Genomic DNA, 11,547 nt, shown 5'->3' with positions numbered 1-11,547 from the left:
CAGCCATTAAAATAACAGCCATATTCTAAGTTCCCTCTATAAAAGTCGCGCCTAGAGCATTTGGTCCAGCTGTTGCGGTTCCTGACTATAATCTGCGTCTGCACCTCTGCACTCTGGGCTTCCCCTGGAGCTCCTGCACCCCAATGTACCCCACCCACCTCCTAAATGCTCCTGCACACAATTCCCTATGTTATACTTTTCCGAGTCTTATTTTTATTGATAAAGGAAGTTAATTAAGAAAAAAATTGTTTATATCTGTCAGAGACAGCACCCTTGGGTCTCATATACCTCCTCCCCTGCCCCCACCCCTAGTCTCTAGTTTCTCATACAAGACAAGTGAGGTAACTTGGGTCTGTGCCCTCTGTGAAGAAAAGTGACATTAAAAATCTTTGGGAATAAGCTGGGTGTGGTGGTGCATGCTTATAATCCCAGCATTCAGGAGGCTGAGACCGGGGATTGTGGTTCGCGGACAGCCTCAGCAACTTAGTGAGGCCCTCTGCAACTCAGTGAGACCCTGTTTCAAAATAAAGAATAAAAAATAAGGTAGGGGTGGAGCCCCTGGGCTCCATCCCCAGACCCACAAACAAAAAATCTTCGGGGCTTTACTAGCATGGGATTCCAAATTCTGGGGACATGATAAAATCTGGAGATTAGTCCTCGTGCTGAGTCTATAGGAATCTTCCTGGGGTGTGTGTGGTGGAGTGGGTGTCCTTTTAAGCAATCAGCACTGTTCAGGGTTCTTAGTGACTAAACCCAAACACTCCTCCTGTATTTTCTCAATTTCAAGACTCTCAGGTCCAGGCTTGCCACATAATGTTTGACCTTGAAAGTTAAATGAAGGGCAAAAGGTCAAGAGAGCCTGGGTGAGTGATCTCTAAACCGTGGGGAGGACACGCCTGCCAGCCTCCTTTTGCGCCCATCAGGAGCAGAGGCAGCGACACAGCTGCTCCAGCAGGAGGGGAGCGCGCAGGGGAACAAAGGCCTGGAGGCAAGACGGCGAGGCGGAGGGAGGGACGTGTGTGTACACGGATGAAGAAGGAAAGAAGACGAACAGGACCGAGAAAAGAGGGAGGCCACAGGCTGGGGGGCGGGCGCACGCGGCAGCACCGCCTAGACTGAATGCGCCGGCAGCTACGCTCTGAGCTCTCAGAAGGCAGTCCCAACACGGAGGTGACTTCAGGATGACAGCAGTGACACGGCCTTAGTCTCTCAGGTCTTTGAGCCTTCTGAGGACCTCCTGAGCATCACACCAGGGCAGAGCCTGCCAGAGGGAATGTCCTTGAGGACTGAGAAATTAAAATATGCCTGACTGTGCCCTCTGCACAGGACCTGCCAGAGGCCCTGATGGCGGTGGGAAATTCGTGTCCCCGGAGCCAGCACCCCATGGGCAGGAGGACTCGGCACACAGGCTGTGGCTGCCCCGTGAGGAGCGGTGCAGTCGCCCACTGAAGGTGAAGCACGGCATGACAACGCTCTCACCGGGGACTCAGTCATGAACTACCTGGCACAAGTGTGTGGTTGGCTGCGGGACAGAAGGAACCATCTGCCTCTTAATCCCTCAATTAGACCAAGTCCTGCAGAAGGAAGCGCAAGGCATGGCTACTGATGGAAACGAGAGCAAACGCAGCCTGATACCTCACTGTGCACACTGGTGCACACTTGTACACCTGTACACTCATACGAGCACAAATAAACCCTGTGTCAAAGGCTCAGAGTTAAAAAAAATATATTTGCTGAAGGGCACCATGGTCTGGAACACTTAAAACAGCCCCCCAGGGAAGATGGTGGGGCTGTGGCAAGAGGGCGGCGGTGGCAGTCCCCGAGCACGTAAGCCATGCGCCCGAGCACGTGGGGCCAACTCTGCCTGATATCAGCCAGAGTCCGCCCGGCAGCGCCTGGCGGTGAGTAGTCGAAAGGCCCCAGCTGGCCAGAGTTCATCTGGAAACTTTCTTCTTCTTCTTCTTCTTCCCGGGTGCTCTGTGGTCTGGTGTAGCCTCCAGTGCGGCCTCCACCGGCCTCTGTGGCTTGCCCGTTCCCTTCTGCTTCCTGGGCTTCGGGGTGCGCTCCTGGCAGCGAGCAGGCTGTACCCAGGCCTCCTCAGCCTTGGCAGGCTCGGCTTGGGCCTGTTTCTTGGCCACCCGTCCCTGGCTCTCCTCTTGCTCGGGCTTTTCCTTCTTAGGCTGCTTGGACTTGGGCTGGGAGTCGCTCTCTACAGCCTTCTCGGCTGCCTCCCTGTGCTTTTTCTTTCCCTTTTTCCTCTTGCCCTGGGCCTCTGGAAGGCCAGGCCCCGGAGCGGGGGCCTGCGGCTTGCTCTTCAGCTGGGCCATGCGCTGGGCGAAGTACTCCTGGATGGTGAAGGCACTGGTGGTGGTGGAGGTCTCGCTCCCATCCGGGGTGGCGGGGCCGCACTCCTCCTAGGTGGGAGGAGAGGAAGAAAGCAGGCACACATCAGTGGTTCATTCCCCAGGCAGCCAGGGGCTCGCTAGAGAGCAGCTGAGCCGCCCCGGCCTTCCTGTGGTCTGTGGGGCCTGAGCTGCGAAGCACAGACCTGGGTGGTGGGCACACCTCTCACTAAGACCCTGTGGGACAGAAGCTTGACGCAGACAGAAGCTAGACATTTCCCTAGAAACAATGCTCTAGACTGATTAGGTCCCCAGAACCCCCACTAAGAACTAGGGACACGAGCTCTAGAGCTCTATGGTGTTAGCAGACACTGCGTTCAGCTCCATGATGGAGTTGAAGGATCTCTGTGTGCTGATCTAGAAACTCAGATGTCATGGGTAGAGGTTAATCCTCTCCACGATGAACCAATTCTGACCTGGAACCTGGCTTGTCCAAACCCTTGACCCCTATTCAGAGCTGGTCACTCTGGCAGCTGCTCTCAGAATGTGCTAAGTTTCCAACCTGCAGGTGTCCCTCGCTGAAAGGCAGGGTACCTTAGGGACTGCCTTCCCTTGCCTGTGGAGGGGAAGAGGGAGATGGCACACTGTGTCCCTAACCCTGGCACTCTGGCCACAGGAGGGTTTCTTTCTTTTTTCTTCCCTCCCTCCCTCCCTTCCTTCCTTATTTATTTTTGGTGGTACTGGGGGGTAGAACCCAGAGGCTTTCTACCTCCAGGCTATACTCCCAGACCTATTTTATATTTCATTTGAAAACAGGGTCTCACTAAGTTGCTGAGAGCCACACTAAATAGCTGAGGCTGGCTTCAAACCTGTGCAAAACTCCTGTCTCAGCCTCCCAAGCGCGGGGATTACAAGAGTGCACCACCAAACCTGACACAGTAGTCTTGTTTTTAAATTTCACACTCATAAATAACAGCTGGCATAAGTGAGGTTTCTGTGTTTAAAAGAAGTCCAAGCTGGGCGTGGTGGTGCATGCTTGTAATCCCAGCATTCGGGAGGCTGAGACCAGAGGATCGTGGTTCGCGGACAACCTCAGCTACTTAGTGAGGCTCTCTGCAACTCAGTGAGACCCGGTTTCAAAATAAAGAATAAAAAAAATAGGGCAAGGGGTGTAGCTTGGAGGTTGAATACCACTGGGTTCCATTCCCAGACCCGTGGGAAAAAAAAAGAAAAAAAGAAGTCCACTTAGCAGTAAAGCTTAAGAAAGGAGAGAAAATGCCTGCCACAAGAGGCTGGGGTAACTGCAGGGCTGGGTGTCACCAAGTGGGCTGTGGCTGGCCGCGCCGGGGGGACAGTGAGCATGAGAGAAGGCACACTCCCTCAGGTCCAAGACTACAGGAAAGTGCGTTCAGTAAAGCCAGTGCCTAGAACAACTGCCAAGTCCTTACACAACAATGCCAAACTCAGGACCCCACACTCACCCGGCCCCTTCCTTCACACTCACTCCTCCTCACAGGAGGCCGCTGTGCTGCCCTTGCATGGGGGAGTCACCAGAGCAAGAAAGCTAGCTCAGGTCGGGGGAGCTACGGACTCCTCAGGCCGTGGTCGGCACCGCTGCCTTACAGCCAACTTCATCATGAACTAACACACATGAACAGAGCCTGTACTTTCTTAAAAACAAACAAGAAAGGAATAAAAAGTAACGTCCTGTGTGAAATCTCAGCAGAATCGGTATTACGTGGCCAACTGGGTCTCGTGTGTCCACTGCCCAGAGAGCACGCACATATCAGCACTGCTGCCTGCCAAATCAACACTAACCTTATTTTTATCAGCTTCTGGGCTAAAAAACCCAAAACCATGTAGTTGTTTTTGAAATTTCAAGAACAAACTGTAGAACATGTGGGATAAGTCCACCAAGCTTTGGGAAGAAGTCTCAATGATCTATCAGCATTCAATTTTTGCTTAGAATTCCATCAGGTATTTAAAAATAGACAATTTGCATTTTCTCACATTTCCTTTAAATACATGATACAGCCTCAAAAAACAATGTAATATCTTAATGTGACTTTCACTACATTGTAAACTTTGAGAATGTCCCAGTTTGTTAAGAATAGTCTAAAAACTAGTAAAAAAAAAAAAAAAACCTTATAAATAACTTCAAGACTTCCAGTTCCATATAAAATACTACCAAGGGAGGCATGCCTCAGGAACCATCTTGCCAAACATCTGACTTAAGCTCAAGGACTTGGAAACATCTCTTTTTAAATTCCAACTCCTGTTAATTAATATTAATAATGCAAGTCCTTTGACAAATCCCATAAACTCTGTGGGTCTCAATTACTTAAAGTAAAATAAGTAGGTCAAATTAGATGCTTGCTCAAGTCCCTTGTAGCACTAAAACGGAGTGATCTCTGAAAGGTACCGCACTTCAGCAGAAGACAGAGGAGGTCTGGCGAGGCAGCGGGGCAGGCGGCAAGAGGAGCTGGCTCCACAGAAAGCTACCGAGGCGAGAGGGGGGAGACGCGGCGGTCAGTCAGTCCACCAGGACACGCGTACTCACCACCTGAGAGAGCCACTCAGGAGGGCTGAGGAGCCAAACGCTGTCGAATACTGAATTACATATGAGAATCTATTTGAGAAATGAAACTAAATGGAAGCAAAACTCATCAAAAACAAAACACTGAAGTGACTATTAACCACAGCAAATCCTGAAAAATCGCCCTAACACTTACCATTCTAAGAAAGGTAAATCCCATAGTGTACTTACGAGGGTTCTCTTTTTACATATACAACTTGAAAATCTCTGATGTGTCACATCCCTTCAGTTTTTTTGTTCAAAAGGTAGATTGTGAAATCTCAGGATAGTTTTGATTTGCATCTCTCTGCTAATGATGTTGAGCATATTTTCATACATTTGGAAGCCAAAACACCAAACTGAAGCATGTGTATCTATGTTCATAGCTACACAATTCACAATTGCCAAACTATGGAACCAACCAAGATGTCCGTCAATAGATGAATGGATTACAAAACTAAAATTATGTCATTTACAGGGAAATGGATAGAACTGTAGGACATTATGCTAAGTGAGATTAATCTGTCACAAAAGAAAGAAATTGGATGTTCTCCCAAATATGCGGAAGATAGGAAGAAAAAGGGTCATAGAAGGAGCTCTAGACTAAGGAGAAGCCATAGACGAGCAAATAATGAGGCCAAGCCAGGGGTGCTGAGGGGAAGAGGGAATTCCTGATGTGCATGATGTACATTCACAAGCACATCAAAGCCAGTCACTAAGGCAAACATGGGGAGGGAGGGCGGCGTGGGTGGGGATTGCGGAAGGACTAAATGAGTGGCGTGTGCATGTATGCCTCCACCATCTTGGACTCCATAAAGATGTAGGACTGCAATGCACCAATAAAAAATAAAATAATATAAAAAATTTCTAAAACTAAAGAAAAGGTAGATTATGGGAGAAATGCTAACGATGCTAGCAAGCTGCAATTGAAATGAATGAAATGACAAACCGGCACCGCACCTCAGCTTTGTGCTCCCTCACCCAGGTTCGGGGCCTGGCTCCAGCTGCCGAGTGGCGTCTGTGGTGTCTGGTGGTGGTGTGTGCGAGGAGAAACGTGGCCTTTCTGCTGGGCAACGGGAAGGACAGGTGGGAGAGGCAGTGCGGTCCCAGCTCTCTGTGAGCACAGGCCCTGCTGGCTGGGTGGTGTCCCGTGCACTCAGCCCGGCTATGCCGCGCCACTGTGCCTCGATCAAGCAGCATACCCACGATGCAAGAGCTTTCAAAGGGGGGTTCAGGGAATGGGGAGGGAAAATAGTAAGGAAACGAGCTGAAGTTTAAACACTGCTCTCCTGAAATTTGTAATATATGCATTGTTCTACTTTCCCTTTTGTTAATAAGGAAGACACAACAATTGTAGAATTTTGAGACACTTTCTATGTATTTCTAGAAGCGAGTCTTCTTTTGGAAATACAAAATGAGATAGTTTCTTTCATTCATTGTTCTAAAAGTCACCTCGTGGGTAACTGCTTCTGTTCAAGGAAAGCCTTCCAATGTCACTTCACTTAGATTCCATGCGCACACAGCATTCCAATCTTCACGACTGAGTTTCCCCAGTGGTAACGAGGGCCCTCACCTCTACCAAGTCAACACATGTCCGTGACTCAGACAACTCAAGGGGATCTGCTCCCCCTTCAGAGCCCCGACGATCCTAAGCCAGAAGAACCCCACGGAGCTGCTGTGCTCAGCCGCCTGAGAGACTGTGCCCAAAGGGACTCACCACGGTGCCTCTGGCTGCATTACCCACACTCGCCGGCCACCCAGCACCAACATGGGTATCAGCTGGCTGTATAATCAGGGATACAGGACCATGTCCAGCTCTGAGGAGGGAATAGTTAGCGAGGAGAAGGCCTCATGTAGAAACTAATGTCAAGAGAAACAGATACTACTTTCTAAAAAGGAAAGTATTTCATCTAGCTTATAATTCATTAAATATGAAAATACCCTGGAGTTAGGCTTAAGAGTTTTATAATTTGTCAAAATAGCACGTAAATTCACTTGAGTGTGTTTTAAGGCAGGGAGTAAAACCAAAGTCCAAAGTCTAACTTTCCATGTAGGGCAAGACTCCCTCTCGCGCAGGTGCTGGACAAACACCTCCAGTGAGGAGTGCTGGTTACTCGGGGTGGCAGGCCACGCCCATCAGCTGCTGATTCAGCGCCTTCATCAGAAATAGTCAGTGGTTCCTGGATATATACCGTGTCATGATTACAGGAGAGCCTGCGTGCCAAAGCCACCCCAGAACTTGACATCCACAACGACTAAAGGAGTAGATGGGAAGAAAGATGACGTGAAGACACAGCCCAGAGAGTATGAATTCAATACCTCACAACCTTCAGGTCCCTGGAGGAGATCTAAAACCACACCTATCAATTCTTCTGCAGCACCTACAGAATTGCAACTTGTTTGTCGTTTCTATTCAGTATTCCATCTGGAGGTGTCTGTCTGGTGGCAGCTCAAGGTACTGTCTGCAAAAGCTCTTGTGCCGTTCAGACAGCTATGTGAGATGGGTTGCCAGTAAGACGCCCACATGGAGAGAGTCCCCTTACTGTTCTCAGGAGAACGCTGTTAGTCTCTTCTGGGGCAGGGAAGAAATCAGTTTGCACAGAGAACTTGGGCATCTGGAGCAGATGCACCTATGTACCACCTGACCGTCCATGACCGTCCTGGGCTGGGGTTCAGAGGCAGAGCCTTCCAGCATGCGGGCCTTTCTCTTCTGTTGCTGCTGACCTTAGGTGGCAGGGTGACAGAAGCCTCCAAATTTGCACACTAGACCCAGAGGTCACGCTGCAACAGTCACCCCTCAGTGGACTTTCCTCATCAAGAGAAAAAGGAGACACCTGGAGCTCACGGGTGATGGACTTAGCAACTAGGTCATTAGCAACCCGGAGCTCACGGGAGATGGACTTAGCAACTAGCTCTGGTGGCCGTGGCCTGGGATGGCAAACACTGGCTCCCACTACAGCCTGTCTGTCATCCGGGTGCACTGGATTAGTCTGAAAAGTTAAGAAAGCTTGACGAGGGAGTAGTTTGAAAGAACACTCCGTACCTTTTCCAAGCTTTTTAGCAGGACGGTTCTGGCACAGTCCAACTGTGTCTGGGAGGCAGACACTGCCCACCATTTTAAACAGGTAAATTCAGGTATGAAGGGACGTCGTGACTCCTCCGGATGAAGGCAGTGCTGAGGCCCAGTGCGTCCTGTGCTGTGCTTTAACCTGCACACAGAGGGCCACAATGGACTATCCAACTGCTCCTTACGCCGGCCCGCAATGCTTCTCTGGATCCACTACTCACAGGCTGGCTCATCTGAAAACAACCTGGGAGCCTCTGGTCCCTAGGCGCCTTCGCAGTGGCTTTGCCTGGGAGTCAGGGTTCCAGACGCTAGGCCGGCACAGGGACTGTGCTGCTCCATGGCATTTATTTTCCTGCTCTCCATGGCACCCTTCATAGTTTCATGCATCTCCTTCATGGTTTCCAAATAATTGAAAACATTCAGTATTTTACCAACAAAGAGCTACTTCTATACTCACAAAAAGTTCATTCAAGTGTGAAAGTCTGCGCTTTTTCTCTAGACCTCCATCATTCACACTTGGAATTAAGCTAAGCACACAAAGTCCTAGTAAGAACCAGCAAATATGTAGGCGTCAAAAGCAAATATAAAACCCCACCAACTGAAGAGAAGTCTTGATGCGAGGCCATGCTAAAAAGGAAAGCTACAGCCAGGTGTAGTGGCCTACGCCTGTAATACCAGGCTGCTCCTTGGGAGGCGGAGACAGAAGGATCCCAGTGTCAAGCAAGAACCTTAGCAACTTAGCAACACTCTGTTTCAGAATGAAAAAATGAAATAGGGCTGCGGGTGTTAGCTTGAAGGTAGAATGCCCCTCGGTTCAATCCCCAGTAACCCCCCCACACACATTAAAAAACAAACAACAAAACACAATCTTTGACAACAGAACCAGAACTATGCTGCAACTTAACTGAGAAATATGTAAAGAATGATGTGGCCGGGCGTGGTGCCCACGCTTGTCATCCCTGCGCTTGGGAAGCGAGGACAGGAAGATCGCGCAGGTTCGAAGCCAGCTGCACTGGCTTAAGAGACCCTGTTTCCAAATAAAAATACAAAAATGGGTCTGGGAGCGTAGCCCGGTAGAATGGTTTCCAGGAACCCCAGTACCACCAAAAAAATAAAAAATAAAAAAAAAAAGAATTGTGTGTGTGTGTGCATGTGCAAACAGCAAACAGGCATAGCAACCCACATACATGTTAGCCCAATCTTAGCCGGGCGTGGTGGTGCACGCTTGTAATCCCAGCCCTTGGGAGGCTGAGACAAGAGGATCGCACAGGTTCAAAGCCAGCCTCAGCTACTTACTTAGTGAGTTTCTCAGCAACTTAGTGAGACCCTGTTTCCAAATAAAGTATAAAATAGGTATGGGAGTATAGGCTGAAAAAAAGCCCCTGGGTTCCACCCTCAGTAACACACACACACACACACACACACGCGCGCGCGCACCTAATCTTCCAGGAAGGTTCTCTCTAGATTGAGGCTTGGTAAATTATGGCAATGGGCATAACACTGTACATTTCAAATAGTTGGATTATACGGGGGCGGGGGGAAATTAAAGATCATGTTCTAGCTAGGCGTGGGAGGCTGAGACAGGAGGATTGCAGGTTCAAGAACAGCCTCACCAATACAGTGAGCCTCTCAGCAACCTAACAAGGGCTAGGCGTCTAACTTCTACTCAGGTAGCATGTCCCTGGGTTCAATCCCCAGCACCATAAAAGAAAAAAAAAAGAATATAAAGTATCAGTTTCATAAGTTTTGAATTTTAGCAGTAAAAGTTTGTGGAAATTTGTTTTCTATCTAGGTATACAAGTACACATAACAGTTACTAAGTAAATTTTGCTGAGTGAATAAATTATAAAATATGACCTGCTGCAGATGCTTTTCAAGAATACACATTCATACTCGCTCGCCCCCTTTATCTGCAGTGCTATGGTTTAATGTGTCCTTAGAAGTTCACGTTGGAAACGTGAGCTTCATACTTGGAGATGGAGCTTCAGGCTTAGGTGGAAGAGTGAAGGCGGGGCCCAGCAAGTTACGGCCTTCTGAGAAGAGGAAGAAAGACCTGAACTTGGCCGTGCTCCCTTGCTGTGTGCCTCCAGGCAGGCCACAGCAGAAGGCCCACCCCAGACACTGACACCGTGCAAATGAATATTCCAGTCCCTAGCACCACGCCGATAGACCTTGGGCCTTTACAAACAGCCCAGCCCAGGTATTCTGTAGCAGGACGCGGCTGAAGACCTGTGGTTTGGAATACTCGGGGTCAACCACAGTCTGAAAATATTAAGTGGAAAACTCCAGAAATAAACAATCCTCGCGCTTTAAATGCCCGCCATGCTGGGTGGTGGCGGGTCTTGCTGTCTGCCCTGCCGTACGTGCCGCGCACCAGGACTTCACGCGCATCTTGGTTAGTGCCGGCGGCTGCAGGATTGCGCTGATGGGCTCACACAGCCTCAGTGTTCTTGGCAAGGGCCCAAGAGCGTGAGGACAGCAATGCCGGCAACCTGGAGTCTCCAAAAGGAAGATGCAAAGTTCTTGTAAGAGAAGAGGAACAAGAGGAAGGAAAGTACATGCTGAGGTTACTGAGACCTACAGTAAAAATGAATCTTCTACTGATGAACTGTGAAGGAAACAGGAACCCGGGCCAGTGCTGCTGCCAAGCAGCCAAGCACACTGGCTCCAGCCACAGCGCACATGCTCTCCGGGTTTCAGGCACCCACAGGCCCCACATGCACAGGGACCACTGCATCACAGACTCGCGGGAATCCCCCAGTCCTGCCCTGCTGGAGTGTGCCAGTGAGGGAGACAGAGGCTGCCAACTGTGCCAGTTCCCAAGCAGCCAGAACAGTGGTCAAGGAAAACGTTTGGTTTGGGAGTGATCTAACCATAGAGAACTCTCAGTGATCTGTGGGTATACAGATGTACTCTTCTAAAGGTTCAGGCCATCCGAATTCTGCTTGGAATCCAGACTCAGGAAAACGGCTGGCCACCCCAGGGAGACAGCGAGGAACCGGAAGTCCACGCTATCTCGCCTGCCGCTGGCCTCGGCGGAGTGATACAAAATGCCACATTCCTTACACGAGTGCCAATGTTAACAAAGCAGTTCATTTTATTTCTTTTCTTCTTCCCTCTACTTACCTAGTCAGCTGCTCAAATTATCACTCATTAAGAAACATCAACAAAACCATGTTTATAGGGATGGTTCTCATGGCAACAACAACTGGAGCCACAGCCAGGGAAGCAAGGGGAAGGGAGGCAGCAGGCGCCCTCCTGCCTGAGAGTCCTGGCCTGGAGAGCCGCAGCCACTCACGGGGTGACATTTCACCAAGCGCTGGCCACCAGAAGATAAACGAGGCGCCTCCAGAGCCAGCAATGATCAATGTGACAGAGGCACCGGCTTCTCTGAATGAAGTCTAAAAATAATCCAAATTGACTGCGTGTTCTACTTCTAGGTCAGCTGTTCTCTCTACCTGCTCCCAGCAGAGGCCCAAGAGCTAGCTACACAGCTGCAGCGGGCCCAGAGGCTTCCAGAGGGTTCTGTCTCCTCCACAGTACACCTGCAGATCGCACAGATT

At 49.7% G+C, this 11,547-nt stretch overlaps 1 protein-coding gene across 1 annotated transcript in view; it reads right to left on the bottom strand.

The window, feature by feature from the left end:
- Window positions 1–1,934: 1,934 nt before the first annotated feature.
- The window catches only part of PINX1 (PIN2 (TERF1) interacting telomerase inhibitor 1), a gene marked incomplete at both ends in the record, with an annotated part of 61,219 nt that continues 51,606 nt past the window's right edge, over window positions 1,935–11,547 (bottom strand). Inside the window, one exon of the mRNA XM_080710190.1 lies at window positions 1,935–2,414. Within this exon, the coding sequence (XP_080566316.1) occupies window positions 1,935–2,414 (480 nt within the window). The remainder of the gene's footprint in view (window positions 2,415–11,547) is intronic.

This window comes from Muscardinus avellanarius (genome assembly GCF_963383645.1).
Source record: "Muscardinus avellanarius genome assembly, chromosome: 14".
NCBI classification, from domain to species: Eukaryota; Metazoa; Chordata; class Mammalia; order Rodentia; family Gliridae; genus Muscardinus; species Muscardinus avellanarius.
This window is presented reverse-complemented; position numbering and strand designations above follow the sequence as displayed.